The following is a 23,725-nucleotide window of genomic DNA, read 5'->3' as shown; positions in this document are numbered from 1 at the left end:
TTAATACATGTACAGACTTGTGTTTTAGGAGTTAATTTGAAGTCTTATTCACCTTTTAGAGATGTAAGTTTCAATGAATTAACTTCATTTCCAACGGAAGGCCTAAATGGGCTAAATCAACTGAAACTTGTGGGCAACTTCAAGCTGAAAGAAGCCTTAGCAGCAAAAGACTTTGTTAATCTCAGGTGTGTTTTTCTTTTTTGTGGAAGTTTTGGTAGGCCTTCAGATTATAGAGTATCCTGGGTTTTTTTCTTTTTTTTTTTTTTTTGCTGTGGTTCCCAGATTTTCAACCTCAATCCTCACAAATTTGGAAAAAAAATAGAGCACTATTCCATTGTTGTTGAGAACATGAACTGCAGCCTGTGATGCTGTCAAAGAGATAATATAGCCCTTCATCAGAATGGTTTTAGGTATAAGGGGATTTATCATCTGCAACAAGATAGCAGAAGCCACTTGTGAGCCTATAGAAAACTGATACAATGTGAAATACTTCATAGAGACAGAGTTAGAGCAGAGACCTCATTAGACATAGTAGAGAGAGGGCTTGGGAATATTATCGTGGGAGAAGAGAATAAATATTTTCATTATACTTATATGAGAATGTGAATTCATTTAATGGGGTAAAGTCACAAACGAACTGGAGCATAATTTTAAATGAAACTACCAGTTTCATATGATACATTGGGTGTGGTTAATTCATTTATAAAGGAGTCTGATAAGATTTTTCTTTAAATTGCAGTATTGCTGTTAAGCTTTAGAGATGGCTTGATTCAAATTCAGTTTTTCAAAGCATACCTTATCTAACTGGAGAAACTCATGGTGTCCCCTGATATTAGAGCCTTTTGTTTTCAACAAATGAGGAAACTAAGTCCAGGGAGGATAAGGACCAGTTTAAAGTATTTACCTTTCACAAAACAAAAGCATGTCTGTGAAGTTGGTATTTCAGCATAGATTTTGCCATTTTTTTCCAGGTCTTTATCTGTACCATATGCTTATCAGTGCTGTGCATTTTGGGGTTGTGACTCTTATACACATTCAAACACAGAAGATAACAGCCTGCAAGACCACAGTGGGTCAAAGGATAAAGGCAAGTGCATGAACTTTTAAAAACAGAGCACTCTACAGCATTAATCAAAGTCTGTGTTATTGTAATCAGTTTGTGAAGGATCAATATGAAATCTGTGGAGAAAAATCTGTGGCTTTTGTGTACTGTGTTCCTGACATCTTTAATATGTTATTAAGTGTGGTGCACACTGAACTTATATCATGTACAAGAGAAAACACTGCCGGAAAAGTGTTGTAATCTTTTAATCTGCCTGAAGCTTGAATTGAACAGTTTGTATTATATGTTCAGGTCTCAGTGATGTGGCAGGTGTCACCAGCAGTGCTGAAAATGAGGAACACAGTCAAATCATTATACACTGCACACCTTCGACAGGTAAGCACAGTACATTTGGCTGCAGTTTCTTGCTTTAAAAGAACATTAGGCAAATGTATCCAAAACTTCCGGGGATAAATGTGATTTCTGTAACAGAAGTAGGACTAGATGATTTCATAAGACCTGATTCACCTGTGGTCTGTATACCAGGAGCTTAGGCATCTCTTGCAGAATCTCGGGCCAGACCCATGACTCAATCTTCGTGTTAACAAGCTCCCCAGATGGGGGTTACACACATTAAGGATGGAGAGGTACTTTCTTCATGCAACTTTAACCCTGGGATAGTTCCAGAAGTTACTGGTCTATAAGGACTTTCAGTGTTATCCTTTTATTTTTTAAATGCAACCTTGCCTACTTTTCTATTTTACTTCACTGAACTTTAGTAGACTTGGGAGAGTTACTAAACTGACACCACAATTCAGTATTAGGTCGTGACTGTGATATTCTGTCTAATCTATCAGAGGAGATGGATTTATAATTTTACTGTTAAAATAAATTTAGATGGCTAAGTTGTGTGCTATGAAGTAGATTCCTATTTAATCACACTGGATGTTTGGAACATTAATTTTATAACTCAGAATCATAAGTATTATAAATTCTTTAATGATTACTACTGAATTGGTGAGCTTCTTCAGAGGCTGTGTATGTGTTCTTTTAATACTTAGCACAGTTCCTGGTATAGAGAATAAGTTTATAGCAATCAGGTGAGTGAATGGGGTTGACCAGAATCATTTATAAAATCTATAAAAGGTATTGATTGTTAGAAGTCAAGGGCTGTAGTTCACTCACTTGTTTGCTGGGGTTTTTGCATTGGACTTAAGGAAGGGAAAGTCTTTATTAAAGGGGGGTCTAGACATGAACATGCAGAGATTCCATTTCTTTCTTTCAGAGTTTAAATTTTGGGGGTCAGCCAGGAGGAAAGTTGGTCTGAGCTCATCTCCCCAGGTGGCAATAGGAGTGAATGGCAAACCTATTTCCCCAACTCCACTCCGATGTAGTAACACAGAGACAGCCATGTGGTGACACAGTAGCAGGAAGTGAAGAGAGCAGGAACCTTCTTTTAAAACTGGAGGAGGCAGCAGGTTTCCAAGACAGAGGAGTGGAGCCGACTTCCCAGGCCTTTGAGGGAAAGTAATTCCACCCACTAGTCAAACACTTTCCAAAGGGTGTCCTATTCTCCCGGGTCATGTGAGCTACTCCTTGTTCCTTGTAGAAGGATGAGTTCAGATTCAGAGATAAAGGCAAAAGCTTCCTCTTCACACTTCCCTGAGGGGGGAATAAAAAAATTAACTAGAAAAAAAAATTTTTTTATAAGTTTCTTCAGTCAAATCGATATAAATAGTGCAGCTCAGGCATGTTAGGTCTGTGACTATCTCAGTGATAAAGATGCTTTATAGGATGTAGCAAACACATTTTCTTGTGCTCTGCAGACAACATTTTCTTTTTCTTTACTAACCTTTAAATAAAACAGTTGTCATTTGGGACATAACTAGCATGCCAAAGTCAGTTGCTAGAACATGCAACTCAGCTACTAAATTAGTTCTTGCAGTTCTAGTTTAAGTGATGCAGGGTGTTATTGGATATAGTTTTACATGATTTGTTAACATCAGTGTAATTTAGCTCTCACTGTACTATTTGTTCAAAGACCTCTATCAGGTCTACCAAACACTTTGAAGTCTCTGCATGAAAAATGGGGATAATTATATTTATCTTAGCCTGATTCATCAGATTGCTTTTGAAGGCTGTAAGAAGTGTGTATAAAATATGTTACATATATGTATCATATATAATTAGTATAGAGTATATTAGGAACTGGGAAGAAAGAAGATAAGGACCTAACATTTTTTGAAGTCCAACCATGTACCCAATAGCCTGGTTAAGTACCTTGTGTGTGTAATTTTACTTAAGCTACACAATGCTATGAAATAGGTGTTATTATCCACATGTGGGAAAATGAAATTTATAGAGATTTAAGCTGCCCTCTTAAAAGCAGCAAGTTATAAACCCTAAACTCAAACCCTAATGTATCTGATTCTAAGCCGCATATGAAGTAACTTTCACATACCAGTCACTGTGATATGCATATTAACTTCAGTATGAGAAAAAGTGAAAAATTTCCTTTAAATATCACTGTATGACTTTACCAAGTAGTTAATAAAATAAATATATATTAAGATAACATATTAAAATAAATTTTTAAATAGCCTAGTCCAGTGATTAGATGCCTAAGAAATGATAATCTTTTCAGTCTGGGTCAATTCACTTTGGTAGTAGATTAATTATTCTATTACTAGTTTCTCAAGCCATATCTTATGGAAGATAGTCTTTTATAAACTGTCTTTTCTCTCTTTCATTTTAGGTGCTTTTAAGCCCTGCGAATACTTGCTGGGAAGTTGGATGATCCGTCTTACTGTTTGGTTCATTTTCTTGGTTGCATTGTTTTTCAACCTGCTTGTCATTTTAACAACATTTGCATCTTGTACATCAGTGCCTTCCTCCAAATTGTTTATAGGCCTGATTTCTGTGTCTAACTTATTCATGGGAGCTTATACCGGAATCTTAACTTTTCTGGATGCCGTGTCCTGGGGCCGATTTGCTGAATTTGGCATTTGGTGGGAGATAGGCAGCGGCTGCAAAATAGCTGGGTTTCTTGCCGTTTTCTCCTCAGAAAGCGCCATATTTTTACTAATGTTAGCAGCCGTCGAAAGAAGCTTATCTGCAAAGGATATGATGAAAAATGGGAAAAGCAATCACCTCAGACAGTTCCGGATTGCTGCCCTTTTGGCTTTTCTGGGGGCCGCAGTGGCAGGCTCTTTCCCCCTTTTCCATAGAGGGGAGTATTCCGCATCCCCTCTATGCTTGCCATTTCCCACCGGAGAAACCCCATCGTTAGGGTTTACCGCAACTTTAGTGCTGTTAAACTCACTAGCATTTTTATTAATGGCTATTATCTACACTAAACTCTACTGCAACTTGGAAAAAGAAGACCTTTCTGAGAGCTCACAATCTAGCATGATTAAGCATGTGGCTTGGCTCATCTTCACCAACTGCATCTTTTTCTGCCCCGTGGCATTTTTCTCTTTTGCGCCATTGATCACCGCCGTCTCAATCAGTCCCGAAATAATGAAGTCTGTTACTCTGATATTTTTCCCATTGCCTGCTTGCCTGAATCCAGTCCTCTATGTCTTCTTCAACCCAAAGTTTAAAGAAGACTGGAAGTTACTGAAGCGCCATGTTTCCAAGAAAAGCGGATCGGCCTCAGTTTCCATCAGCAGCCAAGCTGGTTGTGTGGAGCAGGATTTCTACTATGACTGCGGCATGTACTCACATCTGCAGGGCAACCTGACTGTGTGTGACTGCTGCGAAGCCTTCCTGTTGACAAAGCCAGTGTCCTGCAAACACTTAATAAAATCACACAGCTGTCCTGCCTTGACAGTGGGTTCTTGCCAAAGGCCAGACGGCTATTGGTCCGACTGTGGCACGCAGTCTGCCCACTCTGATTATGCTGATGAAGAAGATTCCTTTGTCTCAGACAGTTCTGACCAGGTTCAGGCTTGCGGAAGAGCCTGCTTCTATCAGAGTCGAGGATTCCCTTTGGTGCGCTATGCTTACAATCTCCCAAGAGTTAAAGACTGAATCCATGTGTTGGTAACTGTTTCTCCCATCAACCAAAATCACAGTGTTTGTAAGAATGAACCCTAGTCTGATCTCTCATCTGGGAAGCACTTCAGTGATCACTGCCTGGTGTCACTTAGAAGAAGGAGAAAGGTGGCAGTTATTTCTTCAACCAGACCTTTGCAAAGGACAAGTGCCTGAACTATTGATTGATGACAAAATGCAGTGTCCAAGCAATGTGTAGTCTATTTGAAACAAATAGTTAACTTGAAAAAGATTTTATGTATATCGTAGCAGTATAACGTTGGGTTTTTCTGATCCATAAGGAGCAAATGTATACCTGTTTTTGAATTAAGCACAAGATAGAGAACAGCTGTTAATATTTTTTAAGAATATTTTAAATGGTGATTTTATATAATTGAAGAAAAAGGCTTGCTAATTTTACCTAATGTTTCATCATTAATCTCAGGACAACTTACTGCAGGGCCAAAAAAAAAGGTGGGGGGGAATCGTTTCCCAGACAGGACCATGAGAGTGGATGTAGGCACTAAATTCTTGCATTTTTCTAATCTCTCTCTGACATAATAGAATCATCAATTTTGTGTAAGAGATTGAAATCTAAAACCTGAAGATGTTTTTAAAACAATATTAACAACTGTTAGATTTTAAAAGAATAACTGAACACATTTGTCTTCAGTCATTATGCATTGCTTTGTTTCAATCTAATTTTTTCTTCAGTGCTTTGTGATCATACTATTAGGACAAAGTAAAGGGCTCATTGCTGTGTGATTTTAGTAGATTTGGCTAAATTACTAACAGGGGATTTTAAAAGTATCTGAGGGAGGTGATGGCTCCGTATAATGTTCTCCCTGGAGAAGGCAATGGCACCCCACTCCAGTACTCTTGCCTGGAAAATCCCATGGACAGAGGAGCCTGGTAGGCTGCAGTCCATGGGGTCGCAAAGAGTCGGACATGACTGAGCGACTTCACTTTCACTTTTCACTTTGATGCATTGAAATGGCAACCCACTCCAGTGTTCTTGCCTGGAAAATCCCAGGGACGGGGAAGCCTGGAGGGCTGCTGTCCATTGGGTTGCACAGAGTCGGACACAACTGAAGCGACTTAGCAGCAGTAGGAGCAGCAGTATAATGTTCTCATGGATAAAACTCTTCCTAATACCATTGGCTCTATCAGTATTTTCCAATTCTGTTGGTATGTGATCTACCTGTAGCTTGAATTGTACAGAAAGTAAATTGTGGCAAATGGTTTCAACTAAGGTGGGAGAAATCGGGAGTAATTATGACACAAAGCACTTACGTTTATTTCTTGGTGAGCTGGATTCTCCTGAACCTATGCTCTTACGTGGACGCTACCATATATTTTCCCTTCCTTTGATTTACAAGAGCCTGTGCAACAGCTCTGAAACTGTTCTTGTGAGACAAGACAAATATGTCACTAAGGGAAAAAAAGGCATAAAGCTGAGGCCTGTGTCTTTAAAAATTAAAAATTGTACTTGATAGTCATCTATGGACTTTTGACATGTCATTATGTGGAGTCTTAAAGTGACAAATGTTCAATACATTTTTTTGAACAGTATGCTAAATCAATAGCAAATCCACTGCCATATTAGTTGTTCATGAGATACTAAAAACATTAAGCTAGATTGCAGTTTAATAATTAAACTGTATATAATGTGCATATAATGAATTTTTATCTTATGTAAATTATTTTTAGAACACAAGTTGGGAAACGTGGCTTCTGTTCATTTTGTTTAATTAAAGCTACCTCCTAAACTATAGTGGCTGCCAGTAGCAGAATGTTAAATTTTGGTTTATATACTTTTTGCATTGTAAATACTCTTGGTTGTACATTGTCAGTGTAATAAAAACAGAATCTTTGTATATCAAAATCATGTAGTTTGTATAAAACGTGGGAGGGATTTATTTACAGTGTGTTGTAATTTTGTAAGGCCAACTATTCACAAGTTTTTAAAATTGCCATCATGTTTGTATATTTACACATCTGATAAATATTAAATCATAACTTGGTAAAAAAAATCTAGCTAAAAGTTTTTTCTTCAAAAGTCTTGTTACTGAATACTTTCATTGCCTTCATTTAAACAATAGAATAGCAGGTACTGAAAATATGTGGTAAAATGTGTTATACATATGATAGGAAATACTGTATGCAGTGTGTTGAATCATTAAACTTTCTGGAACGCAATCTATTTTGCCTTAATTTATAACTAGGTATATTAATGAATTTGTTTTGGTGTTAAACTAAGTGAATTGAAGTAAAATATTTTTAAGAGTTCTAGAAGAAATGTTGGGAGAACACTTTGCTGAAATTTAGAAGTAAGGTTTTATTGTATCTTAAGGCTGAACAATACTCATGAAAAACAAATGATTTTTTTAAAGAAATTGCATATCCCAGATACAGTCAATTGCCAAAACGTGATTTTTTAAAAGAAATTGCATATCCCAGATACAGTCAATTGCCAAAACGTGATTTTTTTAAAGAAATTGCATATCCCAGATACAGTCAATTGCCAAAACGCAATAGGCCTCCCTTTCTTGTCTTATCTGAGGTTTCACTTTCCATAGTTTTAGTGGTCCGTAGTCCACCATGGTCCAAAAATGGAAAATTAAAGTGGAAAATTCTAGAAATAAACTCATAAGTTTTAAAGTGTGTGCCCTTCTGAGTAGTGTGATGAAATCTTGCACTCGTCTATTCTGAAACGAATCATCCCTTGTCCAGCGTTTGCTGTCCGTTAGTCACTTAGCCATCTCTGACTCTCAGCACTTGTGTTCAAGTAATGGTCCCCAAAGCATGAGAATAGTGATGCTGGTAATTTGGGATATTCTCTTACTGGGCCTAATTGATAAATAAAACTGCTATATTTAAAATGGATAAGGACCTACTCTATAGCACAGGGAACTCTGCTTCATATTATGTGGCGGCCTGGATAGGAGGGGAGTTTGAGGAAGAATGGATACATGTATATGTATGGCTGAGTCCCTTCGCTGCTCACCTGAAACTATCACAGCATTGCTAACTGGCTATACCTCAATATAAAATAAAAAGGTAAAAAAAAAAAAAGAAACTGTGTAGGAAAAAACATGGTATTTGTAGGGTTTGGTACTATCTGCAGTTTCAGGCATCCACTGGGAGTTTGGGACTGTCATGGATAAGGAGGGACTGTTGTGCTTAGAACTCACTCAGTATTCATAATTATCAAGCCCTCATTTTACAGATGGGAAAATAGAAGGCCTAAGGAAATTTAAGTGAATATCTGACCCATACAGCAAATTAGAGCCCAAACCAGCACCCAGTTCCCCTTAATTTTTTTGTTTTTGTTTGTTTTTGTTTTAAACTTCAGTATATGTTTGGAATTTCCATAACTAAAAGTAGAATACTGTAATTACCCCTCTTCCTACGCTCTTGGCCCTCACTGCGCATACCCATCATCCAACTTTGGCAGTTGTCAAGAGCACGTGGTATATGTCATTTCTTCTTTATCCCATTCACTCATCTTCTGGAATCCCTCTGCCCCCTGGATTACACTGAAGCAAATCCTAGACATTTTGTTTCATCTGAAAATGTTTCAATATGTCCAGGACTACATTTTTTTAGTATATATTGCCTTAGCACTCACTGGTAATAAGGTTACTTTTGTAACAGATTTTCAAGCAAAGGTCTCTCTTTTCACTTACACAAGATTACAATGCCAATCAAAAAAGCAGAAATTATCCCCAATATACCATGAAAGTGAAAATAAATATATAAATAAATGAGTAGTAAGGAGAGAAGTAACTAAGTCAACATCCTGAAACTTAAGGGAGTGGCCTTCTTTTGACCTTATTTATACATTTTATATAATTCTACCAAACTTGATTATGGTTTCTCAGTCCCAGTAATGAAAAGGTGCTGTAAGAAACGAGACCACAGGATTTGATGATGTTCAAGCACCAAAGCTAGTGACTCTTTGCCTCACAGTTCCAGAGTTGTTACAACATAATGCAATACTTGGTCATGTATTCAATGATTCTGAGGCATCCAGGAAAGGGCATAATTTGTTTAAAACATTTTAGATTCCCATAGTAAGAGGTTATAGTGGGAAAGTTTTGGAGCTTATATGACACAAGTTACCATTTACCATTTTCTCTTATCTGATTCTGCGCTAGAAGTTTTGAGAATTAATAAGATGATATAACTGGGAAACAGATTACAGAATTTCCCTATTTTACAGAGGAATGAGTAAGGACTTGGAAAGGCCAAACAGCTTATTTAGGTGATGTTGTATGTTAGTCGCTCAGTCGTGGCTGACTCTCTGTGACCCCATAGACTGTAGCCCACCAGGCTCCTCTGTCCTGGGATTTCCCAGGCAAGAATATGAGAGTGGGTGGCCATTTCCTTCTCCAGGGAAACTTACTGAGGGAAACCTAGCAAATAAGAGAAAAACCATGGATTCAAATCCAGGTCCTTTCATACTGAAACTTGTTTTCCTACTATGCTTCAGTAGTATGGGGTGATGTTTGTTGGGAACAGCTTCTCAAGTTTACTCCCTTATGAAGCCCTAAAGTGACCTAGGGTGATACTGTTTTGCATCAATCAATTAATTTATTAATTCTAAACATCCTTACCTAAAAGGTTTTAACCAGACATGACACTATTGAATAATTAGGTAAGAGAATGAAAACTCAAGCCATTTTTATTCCTCCATCAATTTCATCACTCATTTAAATTGCTCCAGTTTTCTTCCATTTTCATTTTTACCGAAAATTTTAACAAAGTTTACATTCCGTTTAAAGGGTTTTAACCATGTCGTATTTTATTAACTATAAATCGCCCTTGGTTACTATTATTTCTACTGTATATAATTATTTGGGGATCTAAATGTCATTGAAGATTTTGTATTAGTCCTTGGTCAATGACAAATCTGTGCTGTTTTAGCCACTGTCTGTTTTCATCGTGTGATATCTCTACTAGCAATATGCATTATGAGCTGGACAAAGCCCGTTTATTAGCATGAATAAAATAACTAACTTCAGTGTCTATTACCTCTCCCTTACTACCTTCATCCCCACCCTCAATCCCTGAGAGGAGAGTGCTCCTTTCTAAGTCCCACAAAATTTTTTCATTCCTCATAGTATACATATCACGTGATATTTTAATGGTATGACTCTTCACTAGGAAAGAGTGAGGACTGCAGGGCTTTTAGTACAGACCCCAGTACACTAGATGTTTCAGAGAGGCCCTGTATAAGTAAAGGCTTATACATATATATGTTTATATTCACCTGAATAAGCAAGTTCCTGTAAGATGCCAGGAAGCCGAGGTGATGCTAGGCAGACGAGGTACTACCAAAAATAATGAAAAATTGTACCAGAAGTGTATCTTTAGATACACTTGTAAACTTGGATAAAGTTCGCCCCCCGCCCCCCACCTTTTCCTAAAATACAGCCGTGTGTGGCCATGTGCTGAGAGAAATCGTGACTGATCCTTGTCACCCTGATCTTGTAATGATATGGGGGTAGTTTTGGCTTCTGCCTCTTTCCGCTTTAAAGAATCTGCCTTATTCAGTAACAGCACATTTTCTGTACCAAACGAACCACAGCAAACAACGGACCGGCCCTCCTGGCTGTGAGCCGAGAGCAGGGACCTCGTCTGCGAGGTTAATTCACAAGCACAAGCGCAGATACAGGCTGGGAAGGAGGGAGGACACCCAGAAGACTGACGGGAGCAGGAAGCCACGCTCTGCAGGCCGGGACAAAGCCCAGGAGGCCTCCACGCGTCGCCACGGCAACGCGAAGTCCGCGCCCGCCCGGATTGGCTGCGCCGGCGCGCGCGAGGCCTGCTGGGAAAGCACGTCCCCGCCGCCGTTCCGCCGGTTTGAACTTGGCGGGCCAGATGTGGGCCGCACGGCGGTGGGGGAGTGCTTCTCCCCTTCTGGAACCCCGTTTCATAGCCGACTGCAGGTCCGGGTCTCGGCCCTCCTCGGGCTTCCCTGTTCTCATGGTAGGCCCCGGGGGGACGGGCCTGGAGGCCGTGGAGGTGTGCTCGCTGTCGACACCGCTGAGCTGCAGCAATTCCACCCTGTCGCTGTTGTCTCCCCTCGGCCACCAGAGCTTCCCATTTGACAACGACGATGGTGACGGGGAGGAGGAGGAAGATGTGGACGAAGATGCTTATGACTCAGAGGCCAAGGTGGAGAGCCTGAGAGGAGTGGAGTTACAGGGGTGCACCAGGTAAATCCGAGATACAGCCCCCTCAAGGTTCCTTAGACCCTACTAAGTACTTTCGTCTGGCGACCAGATACCCTCCTGTCTTCCCTCTCAAAAGGTAACGCGGGCACTTGCAGCCGCAGGTGCTGCTCCTTTTGGCCCAGAGTCTTGGGCCGGTTCTTACTCATGACTACAGATTTTTCCATCGTTCTTAACCCCTTTTCCTGAGTATGTGATGGTTGCTACAATCTTCCTCCCCAGAGAAATGCACCTAAACACACAAGAAGCGAGCACTAAACACACAAAATTGGTACAGTTTCAGGCATTTTATGAACACTCAAAAGTCAGAGTGGGGACACTAGAACTCTGGTTTAAATCTTTAACACCCAAATGTGGTTTACTGCATGTTAGTAACACTTGTAGCGATTATGAAAAAAATCTGGTTGTCGGTGAAGTAGGTTGTAGTAAGCAGTATACTTTTTATGTCAGCTTAAAAGCTGAAGCTTTGGGGTTAGCAATGACTTCAGCATCCAGAGATAATGTCAGGTCTGCTCTTAAAAGTTACTAAAAGTAGAAGCCATTGAATGCTAGAATCAAAGGGATTATTAAAGTCATCTTAATTTATTTCTACAATTGTTCTTTCAGCAAACATTTAGTTTGTGCTATATGTGCTTAGTCGCTCAGTCGTCTCCCACTCTTTGCGACCCCATGGACTGTAGCCCACCAGGCTCCACTACCCATGGGGATTCTTCAGGCAAGAATCCTAGAGTGGGTTGCCATGCCCTTGTCCAGGAGATCTTCCCAACCCAGGGATCGAACCCAGGTCTTCCTCATTGCAAGTAGATTCTTTAGTGTGTGAGCCACCAGGTAAGGGCCTATAAACAAGACAGGCATGGTCTCTACTCTCTTGGAATTAAAGCCTAGGTCAAGCCGTTCATTTTACAGATAACAAAACTGTGACTGAGAAGACAGATAAAAAGTCTACTTCGAAGGCTTCCACCTAGTCATTAGAGGAGCTGGGCCTAGTACCAGGGTATACTGACCATGTTTTCTCTTGCCTATGCTACATGCCTATTGTTGAGTATATAGAAATACGAGCAAAGGGCCTATCCCTGCAGGAATATCTTTTTCTTAGAGAGGCTTGGTGATGCAGGTGCATTCAGAGTTAGACTCATTATGTCAACTTCAGAAAGCATTTACAAGGTTCTGATTGCCAGGCTTTACAAGGCAGTATCAGTTCAATTCAGTAGCTCAGTCGTGTCTGACTCTTTGCGACCCCATGAATCGCACCATGCCAGGCCTCCCTGTCCATCACCAACTCCCAGATTTTACCCAAACTCATGTCCATCGAGTCGGTGATGCCATCCAGCCATCTCATCCTCTGTCGTCCCCTTCTCCTCCTGCCCCCAATCCCTCCCAGCATCAGGGTGTTTTCCAATGAGTCAGCTCTTCGCATCAGGTGGCCAAGTATTGGAGTTTCAGCTTCAGCATCAGTCCTACCAATGAACACCCAGGACTGATCTCCTTTAGGATGGACTGGTTGGATTGCAGTCCAAGGGACTCTCAAGAGTCTTCTCCAACACCACAGTTCAAAAGCATCAGTTCTTTGGCACTCAGTTTTCTTCACAGTCCAACTCTCACATCCATACACGACCACTGGAAAAACCATAGCTTTGACTAGACGGACCTTTGTTGGCAAAGTAATGTCTCTGCTTTTGAATATGCTATCTAGGTTGGTCATAACTTTCCTTCCAAGGAGTAAGTGTCTTTTAATTTCATGGCTGCAATCACCATCTGCAGTGATTTTGGACCCCCCCCCCCCCCCAGCAAAATAAAGTCTGACACTGTTTCCACTGTTTCCCCATCTACCCCATCTATTTCCCATGAAGTGATGGGACCAGATGCCATGATCTTAGTTTTGTGAATGTTGAGCTTTAAGCCAACTTTTTTACTCTCCTCTTCTACTTTCATCAAGAGGCTTTTTAGTTCCTCTTCACTTTCTATACAGGAGATCTAAGAAATACAGACCAGAGAATCCATGCTTTATGTGTAGGCAACCATTTAGCCCCTGTAGCTATAAGGCATGCATACCTGGGGTGAGTAAACTGAATATGAGGCCATATGAAGTGACTCACATACACAGTTATAACAGTGAGTCTCTTAAGAAGGAGAAGTAATAGTAAGTACATTGGTAGGAATGGAGATCAGTAACAGTGAGCAAGCAAGCCACTTGTCCACACAGTTTGTAGCAACAAGAAACAGTTTCAAAGGAGTCCATTTTCATGTGGGCCTTTGTACAGATTCTTCAGGACTGAGTTGGTCCCAGTGATTTTTTAGGAGGATATTTATTATTTATTTGGCTGCCCTGGGTCTTTGTTGTGGCCCAAAGGATCTTTGATTTTAGTTGCAGCATGTGGGATCTAGTTCCCTGATCAGGGATTGAACCTGGGTCCCCTACATTGGGAGTACAGTTTTAGCCCCTGGATCACCAGGGAGTCCTGGTCCCAGTGATTTTTAAAATAAATTCTAAGGTTTTGGAAAATCCGGAGCTTAATCAGCAGGACTGCGCTATGTAGCCAATTGAGCAGCCCCGGGAATGATGGCTATCCAGAGGCCATCCGCAGCTCTGCTGCTAAGACCTTGCTTTAGCTTCCAAGAGCCAAAGCCCTGACCAAATGGAGCTCACCATGGGAGGAGCTAGTTGTATTTATGTCAAACCTAGCCAAAGCCCAAATGAGCTGGTAACACCCCGGGGCTCTAGCTGCCTACCTTATCACAGCTCATCCCCACTGATTCAAAGCAATTGGTAGGACGTGGTCTGGAAAAAATGCAGGAGTTGTCAGGCCTGTGGGTGGCAAGGTCAGATGCCTGTGACGTGTTCAATAAACGTCTGCTGAAGGCGTGCTTATTTCCCACTTCCTAGAGAACAGATAGATGCAGTGATTGTTCTCAAATGCTTCAGAAAACCCAGTACCTCTTTTCAGGAAAGAAAAGTGTTTAGAACTTTTCCTTATTCCACCTCTCTACCTCTTACCTTTGGTGAGGGCCCTGATAGTTTGGGCCTCCTGAGAAATCTGTATGCAGGTCAAGAAGCAACAGTTAGAACTGGACATGGAACAACAGACTGGTTCCAAATAGGGAAAGGAGTACGTCAAGGCTGTATATTGTCACCCTGCTTATTTAACTTATATGTAGAGTACATCATGAGAAACGCTGGGCTGGAAGAAGCACAAGCTGGAATCAAGATTGCCCGGAGAAATATCAAGAACCTTAGATACTCAGATGACACCACCCTTATGGCAGAAAGCGAAGAAGAACTAAAGAGCCTCTTAAAAGTGAAAGAGGAGAGTGAAAAAGCTGGCTTAAAACTCAACATTCAGAAAACTAAGATCATGGCATCTGGTCCCATCACTTCATGGCAAATAGATGGGAAAACAATGGAAACAGTGACAGACTTTATTTTCTTGGGCTCCAAAATCACTGCAGATGGTGATTGCAGCCATGAAATCAAAAGACGTTTGCTCCTTGGAAGAAAAGCTGTGACCAACCTAAACAGTATATTAAAAAGCAGAGACATTACCAACAAAGGTCCATCTAGTCAAAGCTATGGTTTTTCCAGTAGTCATGTATGGATGTGAGAGTTGGACTATAAAGAAAGCTGAGCGCTGAAGATTTGATGCTTTTGAGCTGTGGTGTTGGAAAAGACTCTTAAAGGAGTCCCTTGGACTGCAAGGAGATCCAACCAGTTCATCCTGAAGGAAATCAGTCCTGAATATTCATTGGAAGGACTGATGCTGAAGCTGAAACTCCAATACTTTGTCTACCTGATGGGAAGAACTGACTCATTGGAAAAGACCCTGATGCTTGGACAGATTGAAGGCAGGAGGAGAAGAGGACACCAGAGGATGAGATGGTTGGATGGCATCACTGACTCGATGGACATGAGTTTGAGCAAGCTCCAGGTGTTGGTGATGGACAGGGAAGCCTGGCGTACTGCAGTCCATGGGGTTGCAAAGAGTCGTACACAACTGAGCGACTGAACTGAACTGAATTGTATAGGTGTGGGAGGGAGTGGCACCAAATGTGGTTGGGGAGCAGGAGTCAAGGATCTGTGTTTCTGGCTTGGCTAACTGGGTGAGTCTTGGTACTCTTCTCTGAGGTAGGATTAGGGGAGGAGGGTAGTGAGTGATTGGTAGGTGACTAGATTTGTTTTGGATTGATTGAGTTTGATATTTAAGTGAAGCCATCTATCTGATGGTAGAAAATAAAAGTTTGGAGCTCAGGAGTAAGATCTAGCCTGAAATGCCTGGAGTGGGCCTCTTCTGCACCTTCATGACCGATGAAGCTATGGGAGGATGAGGCAGTGTTCTGCAAGACTAAGAAGGAAAGATATATAGGAAGTAAACAACATACCAACAGTGTTCCTTTCCCACTAGAACACAAATTCCATAATTGCATGAATGAGTGCAAAAATAGGGGAAAAAACCACCACCACCACCAAGTAAATGGAAGTTACGAGGCAGAAAAAGCTGAGCATGGCCATAGGGGGGGCAGTTGGTTGCCTGAAGCAGGAATGTTAAAGAGACAAAAAGGGGCTGAATCTATAGTAACCTAGTCTTTCTCTCGCTGCCTCATGTCCTGAACAGCCTTTCTTTCCATGGGCACTAATGGTTCACCTTTTCCTATGGGGGTCTTGGACCTGGCCAAGTCCTGTGTTCTGTATGTATATATGCACTCACAAGTACTTCCCTTTCCCTTTTCTGTTGAGCTCGAGTGAATGGTTACTTTTCCATGTACCCAAAAGAGACAGACTGACAACTCTGGGGAAATCGTGGCCACTTTGTCTGAGAACTGGCAAAATAGAGTCCACCAAACCATTAAAGAACACAAAGCCATATACTTTATGTACCTTTTTATTTCAAAACAACTTCCAACTTACAGAAAAATCGAGGGTGTAAAGAACTCTGTCCACCCTTCACACCAAAAACGTGATTCCACCCTTCACACCAAAAACATAATTGTTACCACATTGGCATTACCATCCTCACTGTGTAGGTATGTATTCTTTCCTTTGTGAACTACTTAAAGGAGGAAAAGGGAAAAGTCTGCACCAGGATTTGGTTAGGATCATGTGTTATAATTAGTTGTCCAAGCATAAGATGTTTAAGAATGAAAAAAATTATTGTAATTGAGGCAAATGGACGGGGTGTGATTTTAGATTAGAGAATTCAGAGGCTGTCTAAAGGATAAACTAATTTAAACAATGGACTCTTGTTCTTAGTTTCTTAAGTGTATATTTACATATAAAAAAATCACAGTATTGTCAGTGTATCATGGAAGTCTACTTTTATTTTGCAGCTAAATCATTTTGACTGCTAAGTCAGAGAGTTTTGAGTGCAAGGTCTGTAGTATCCTCTCTTTTGTAATAGCACGGTTGGATCCGAAGATAACCAAGAAGAACAGAAGCAGGTGCGCTTACCAGAAAGCAGCCTGACACCGTGGGAAGTGTGGTTTGTTGGCAAAGAAAAAGTAGAACGTGACCGTCTGCAACAGAAGGCTCTAGAGGTAAAACTAGACAGTCTTTTTTCTATTTAATCCACAAGCTCACAAAGTTGAGCTGCTGTCAAAATCAGAATGTTATTATCAGGATGTTATTATCCCTCACGACAAAGTTTTAGCATATTTTGGTATCAGTTTGCTGTATCCGTATTTATAGCTTACTAGAGAAATGATATGTGTTCCAGATTATAAGAGCATTTGGAAAATACAGCTAAGCATAATTAGGGAAATTAAAATCTCCAACCTCGTTCCCTAAAAACTATTGTTAGTAGTATGGCATGTAGCCTTCCAGATTTTCTTCTCTGTAAATTTTTTTAAAACATATGTGCAAATATATATTCATACAGAGTGTCACCATATGTATGTTTAACTAAGGTACAGTCAGCCTCATATATTTGGTACAATTTTTAAGAGAGGAGAGAAATAAAAACTGAAGTAGAGGCAGGAAGTCTACCGTATACGATTCAGAGCTTGTGCCCCAGAGTGAGTTTATGCTGGGAGAAGGGAATCTGAGGGGCTTTCGGGTTTTCTTAGTTTCTCTTTACCTTCCTGCCTTGCTTCTAGGCATTTTTGTATTTTTAATTCTCTCTGAACTCTCCCTCTCCAAACTCAAAAAAATACATTTTCACATGAATCCGTCATTCCTTCAACTCTTACTGTTTGCTATTTAGAACCTAGCAGCCAAATAGATTTGGGTAGTTTGAAATCCTCCAGTATCTGCTGCTGCTGCTAAGTCGCTTCAGTCGTGTCCAACTCTGTGCGACCCCATAGACGGCAGCCCACCAGGCTGCCCTGTCCCTGGGATTCTCCAGGCAAGAACACTGGAGTGGGTTGCCATTTCCTTCTCCAATGCATGAAAGTGAAAGTGAAGTTGCTCAGTTGTGTCCGACTCTTAGCGACCCCATGGACTGTAGCCCACCAGGCTCCTCCATCCATAGGATTTTCCAGCATCTAGGTTATCTGAATTCTCTCTGTCCAAACACAGAAACCAGGTGGATGCGTGTGGTGAGGGATATATCTTGTTTTTAATAAATATGATCACTCTTTTGTAACCTGTTTTTTTCTGCCTATTACATTATTAATATGTTTCTATATCATTAAATATTTTCATATCCTTTTAAAATGGCTGATTATTAAAATATATTTAAAATGTATCATATATATAATAGAACATAATTAACCAGTTTACTATTGTTGTGTGTTTAAGTTTATTCTCATCTCTTAGGGGCTCCCTGGTGGCTCATCCACCTGCCAATGCAGGAGATATGGGTTCGATTCCTAGGTTGGGAAGATCCCCTAGAGAAGGAAATGACAATACCCACTCCAGTATTATTGCCTGGGAAATCCCATGGACAAAAGAACCTGGTGGGCTACAGTCCATGGGGTTGCAAAATAAAAACACAGCAATAAAAACAACTGCTAATCTATTAGTATCCCTATTGCTGTAAAAATCCTTGAATTAAAGCTTTGCCCTCCATGATCTTTTTGGAGTACATTTTCCATTTCAGTTCTGAAACTAGTTGTTCTTTCTGTGATGGCTTTCTAGCCAGGTTCTTGACATGATTCAGATAATTGTAGAAACCAGTACATTGAGCTTTTTCCCTATTGAAGTATACTTTGTATTCTAAATACAAATTTATTCCTGGAAAAGTACACTGTAGTACTTGTTTCTACTTAGAAGGGCTAGGACTTGAGAAAAACCTTATGGTTTGATGTCAGATAGGCTTATTTAAACTTTTACACTTCAATTTCCTCATCTCTACAGTACGGATAAAATAATACTACCCGGTCACAATGTTTTAGAGGATTAAATGAGACAAAGTGTAAGGATAGCTAGTGATTTTATTGATATTGTTATTGATATCATTGCTAGTCACAGTCTTTTTTTCCATCTTTTAAATTGAAATATAGTTTATTTACAATGTTGTGTTAGTTTCAGATATATAACAAGCTGATTCAGTTTATGTATATATGCCTGCGTGTGTGCTCCGTTGCTCTGTTATTTGACTCTTTGTGACCCCATGAGCTGTAACATGCCAGGCTCCTCTGTCCACGGGATTTTTCAAGCAAGAATACTGGAGTGAGTTGCCATTTCCTCCTCCAGGATATCTTCCTGACCCAAGGATCAAACCCATGTCTCCTGCATCTCCTCCACTAGCAGGTGGATTCTTCACCACTGAGCCACCTGGGAAGCCTCTCTCTACACACACACACACACACACACACATTTTTAGATTCTTTTCTGTTTTCACTTCAGTTCAGTTGCTCAGTCGTGTCTGACTCTGTGTGACTCGATGGACTGCAGCACGCCAGGCTTCCCTGTCCATCACCAACTCCCGGAGCTTACTCAAACTTATGTCCATTGAATCGGTGATGCCATCCAACCATCTCATCCTCTGTCATCCCCTTCTCCCCGCACCTTCATTCTTTCCCAGCATCAGGGTCTTTTCCAATGAGTTACTTCTTTGCATCAGATAGCCAAAGTATTGGAGTTTCAGCTTTAACATCAGCCCTTCCAATGAATCTTCAGGATTGATTTCCTTTAGGATGGACTGGTTTGATCTCCTTGTAGTCCAAGGGACTCTCAAGAGTCTTCTCTAACACCACAGTTCAAAAGCATCACTTCTTCAGCTCTCAGCTTTCTTTACAGTCCAATTCTCACATCCATACATGACTACTGGAAAAACCATAGCCTTGACCAAATGGACCTTTGTTGGCAAAGTTATGTCTCTGCTTTTTAATATGCTATCTAGGTCAGTCATAGCTTTTCTTCCAAGGAGCAAGCATCTTTTAATTTCATGGCTGCAGTCACCATCTGCAGTGATTTTGGAGTCCAAGAAAATAAAGTCTGTCACTGTTTCCATTGCTTGCCTGTCTATTTGCCATGAAGTGATGGGACCGGATGCCATGATCTTAATTTTCTGAATGTTGAGCTTTAAGCCAACTTTTCCACTCTCCTCTTTCACTTTCTCAAGAGGCTCTTTAGTTCTTCACTTTCTGCCAGAAGGATGGTGTCATCTGCATATCTGAGGTTATTGATATTTCTCCCAGCAATCTTGATTCCAGTTTGTGCTTTATCCAGCCCAGCATTTCTCATGATGTACTCTGCGTATAAGTTAAATAAACAGTGTGACAATATACAGCCTTGATGTACTCCTTTCCCGATTTGGAACCAGTCTGTTGTTCTATGTTGTACCTGTTGCTTTTTGACCTGCATACAGATTTCTCAAGAGGCAGATCAGGTGGTCTGGTATTCCCATCTCTGTAAGAATTTTCCACAGTTTGTTGTATTCCACACAGTCCAAGACTTTGGTGTAGTCAGTAAAGCAGAAATATATGTTTTTCTGCAACTCTGTTGCTTTTTTGATGATGTAACAAATGTTGGCAATTTGATCTCTGGTTACTCTGCCTTAAAATCCAGTTTGACCATCTGGAAGTTCACAAACAGTTGAAGCCTGTCCTGGAGAATTTTGAGCATTACTTTACTAGCGTGTGAGATGACTGCAGTTGTGCAGTAGTTTGAACATTCTTTGGCATTGCCTTTCTTGGGATTGGAATGGAAACTGACCTTTTCCAGTCAGTTGGCCACTGCTGAGTTTTCCAAATTTGCTGGCATATTGAGTGCAGCACTTTCACAGCATCATCTGTTAGGACTTAAAATAGCTCAAATGGAATTCCATCACCTATACTAGCTTTGTTCATAGTGATGCTTTCCTAAGGCCCACTTGACCTCACATTCCAGGATGTCTGGCTCTAGGTGAGTGATACCATTGTGGTTATCTGGGTCATGAAGATCTTTTATGTATAGTTCTGTGTATTCTTGCCACCTCTTCTTAATATCTTCTGCTTCTGTTAGGTCCATACCATTTCTGTCCTTTATTGTGCCCATCTTTGCATGAAATGTTCCCTTGGTGTCTCTAATTTTCTTGAAGAGATCTCCAGTCTTTGCCATTCTGTTGTTTTCCTCTATTTCTTTGCATTGATTGCTGAGGAAGGCTTTCTTATTTATCTCTCCTTGCTATTCTTTGGAACTCTGCATTCAAATGTGTGTATCTTTCCCTTTCTCCTTTGCCTTTAGCTTCTCTTCTTTTCTCAGCTATTTATAAGGCTTCCTCAGACAACCATTTTGCCCTTAGGTTATTATAAGATATTGCCTATAATTGCCTCTGTTATATAGTAAATCCTTGCTGTTTATGTATTTTATATATAGTAGTATGTATCTATTAATATTAATCTTCACATCTTTCCCTCCCCCTGCTTTTCTCTTTGGTAACTATAGATTTGTTTTCTGTGTATTTCTGTCTTGTAAATATTGTGCTGGCCGAAAAATTTCATTTGGATTTTTCCATAACATTTTATGGAAAACCTGAGTAAACCTTTTAACCAGACCGATATATTCATTTGTATCATTTTTCAAGATTCTGCATATAAGTGTTATCATACAATATTTGTCTTTCTCAGTCTGTCTGTCTTCATTTAGTGTGATAATCTCTAGGTCTGTTCATGTTGCTACAAATGGCATTGTTTCATTTATTTTTATGGCTGAGTAATATCCCCTTGGTGTGTATATACACACACACACACACACACACATCTTCTTTTTCCACTCATGTGTTGATGAACAATTTAGGTTGCTTCCATGTCTTGGCTATTGTAAGTAGTGCTGCTGTGAACATTGGGATGCATTATCTTTTCATATTTGAGTTTTCATCTTTTCTGGATATATATACAGGAGTAGAATTGCTGGCAACTCGATTTTTAATTAAGGAACCTCCATACTGTTCTCCATAGTGGGGACACCAATTCTATTTTCCCCAACAGTGGAGAAGGGTTCCTTTTTCTCCACATCTTCTCTAGCATTTAATTATTTGTAGACTTTTTGATGATGGCCATTCTGATCAATGTGAGGTTATACCTTATTGTAGTTTCAGTTTTCATTTTTCTATAATTAATGATGTTGAGCATCTTTTCATGTACCTGCTGGCCATCTGTATATCTTTGGAGAATGTCTGTTTAGATTTTCTGCCCATTTTTTGATTTGGTTGTTTCTTTTTGTTTATATTAAACTGTGTGAGCTTTTTATGTGTTTTTGAAATGAATCCCTTATTGGTTGTATCAGGTGCAAATATTTTCTCTCATTCTGTGGGTTGTCTTTTCATTTTGTGTATGATTTACTTTGATGTACAAAAGGTTTTAAGTTTAAACAATTGCTTTTGCTTATGACTACATTTTGCTTAGTATTTCCATTACTATAAAAGGTGGATCTAAAAAAATATTGCTGCAATTTATATCTACCTATGTTTTCCTCTAAGAGTTTTTATAGTATCTTGCTTTACATTTAGGTCTTTAATTCATTTTGAGTTAATTTTTGTATATAGTGTCAGAGAGTGGTCTCATTTTATTTATCTACAGATAGTATCCAGTTTTCCCAGCACCGTTTATTGAAGAAATGTCTTCTTCATTGTGTAGTCTTCCCTCTTTTGTCATGAATTAATTGGCTCTAGGTGTTTTGGTTTGTTCTCAGCTCTGTTCTGTTCTCTTGCTCTCAGTCTGTTTCTGTCCCAGTGCGATACTGTTTGTGATTACTGTGGCTTTGCAGTATAGTCAGCAATCAGGGAGCGTATTCCTCGAGTTCTGTTCTTTTTTCTCAAGGTCGTGTTGGCTATTCAGGGCCTTTTGTGTTTTTATATGAATTTAATTTTGTTGTTGTTCTTTGAAAAATGCCACTGGTAATTTGATAGGGATTGCATTGAATGTCTAGATTCCCTAAGGTAATATGGTGATTTTAACAATATTGATTCTTGCAATCAAAGAATACAGTCTATCTTTCAATATGTTTGTGTCCTTTTAGTATCTTTCATCAGTGTCTTATACTTTCCAGAATACAGGTCTTTTGCCTCCTTAGGTAGCCTTATTCCTAGGTATTTTATTCTTTCTGATGAGATGGAAAGTGAGATTGTTTCCTTAATTCCACTTTCTGTTAACTCCTTGTTTGTGTATAGAAATGCAACAGACTTTTGTATAATAATTTTGTGTCCACAGCTTTACTGAATTCATTGAGCTCTAGTAGTTTTCCAGTATAATAGCATCTTTAGGGTTTTCTATGTATAGTATCTTGTCATTTGCAGTGACAGTTTATGTCTTCCTTTCAAATTCAAATCCCCCTCCCCTTTTTTCTCTTGCATTTTCTTGTCTGATTACTATGTCGAGGACTTCCAAACTGTGTTGAATGAAAATAGCGAGAATGGACATCCTTGTTTTCTTCCTAATCTTCACCGTTTTGTATGATGTTAACTGTGGGTTTGTCATTCAGTTCAGTTCCGTCGCTCAGTCGTGTCCAACTCTGTGTGACCCCACATACTGCAGCACGCCAAGCTTCCCTGTCCATCACCAATTCCCAGAGGTTGCTCAAACTCATGTCCATTGAGTCAGTGATGCCATCCAACCATCTCATCCTCTGGCGTCCCCTTCTCCTCCCACCTTCAGTCTTTCCCAGCATCAGGGTCTTTTCCAATGAGTCAGTTCTTTGCTTCAGGTGGCCAAAATATTGGAGTTTCAGCTTTAGCATCAGCCCTTCCAATGAATATTCAGGACTGATTTTCTTTAGGATGGACTGGTTTGATCTCCTTGCAGTCCAAGGGACTCTCAAGAGTCTTCGCCAACACCACAATTCAAAAGCATCAATTCTTTGGCATTCAGCTTTCTTTATAGTCCAACTCTCACATCCATACATGACTACTGGAAAAACCATAGCTTTGACTAGATGGACCTTTGTTGGCAAAGTAGTGTCTCTCTGCTTTTTAATATGCTGTCTAGGTTGGTCATAGCTTTTCTTCCAGGGAGCAAATGTCTTTTAATTTCATGGCTGCAGTCACCATCTGCAGTGATT

The 23,725-nt window shown here is 40.0% G+C and overlaps 2 protein-coding genes across 3 annotated transcripts in view; both read left to right on the top strand.

Annotated features, from left to right (window-relative positions):
* LGR4 (leucine rich repeat containing G protein-coupled receptor 4) overlaps positions 1-7,276 on the top strand; it is a 105,341-nt gene extending 98,065 nt beyond the window's left edge. For both annotated transcript variants that reach the window (XM_019975164.2, XM_070803971.1), the window contains 4 exons: positions 60-185; positions 972-1,087; positions 1,355-1,438; positions 3,798-7,276. In XM_019975164.2, the coding sequence (XP_019830723.2) occupies positions 60-185; positions 972-1,087; positions 1,355-1,438; positions 3,798-5,074 (1,603 nt within the window). In that variant the 3' untranslated portion in view covers positions 5,075-7,276. The remainder of the gene's footprint in view (positions 1-59; positions 186-971; positions 1,088-1,354; positions 1,439-3,797) is intronic.
* Positions 7,277-9,874: 2,598 nt separating this feature from the next.
* CCDC34 (coiled-coil domain containing 34) overlaps positions 9,875-23,725 on the top strand; it is a 46,034-nt gene continuing 32,183 nt past the window's right edge. The window contains exons 1-3 of the mRNA XM_019975795.2: positions 9,875-9,879; positions 10,741-11,301; positions 16,707-16,842. Of these exons, the coding sequence (XP_019831354.2) occupies positions 9,875-9,879; positions 10,741-11,301; positions 16,707-16,842 (702 nt within the window). The remainder of the gene's footprint in view (positions 9,880-10,740; positions 11,302-16,706; positions 16,843-23,725) is intronic.

This window comes from Bos indicus, chromosome 15 (genome assembly GCF_029378745.1).
Source record: "Bos indicus isolate NIAB-ARS_2022 breed Sahiwal x Tharparkar chromosome 15, NIAB-ARS_B.indTharparkar_mat_pri_1.0, whole genome shotgun sequence".
NCBI lineage: Eukaryota > Metazoa > Chordata > Mammalia > Artiodactyla > Bovidae > Bos > Bos indicus.
The sequence above is the reverse complement of the archived record's forward strand: the minus strand, read 5'-3'. Positions and strand labels throughout refer to the sequence as shown.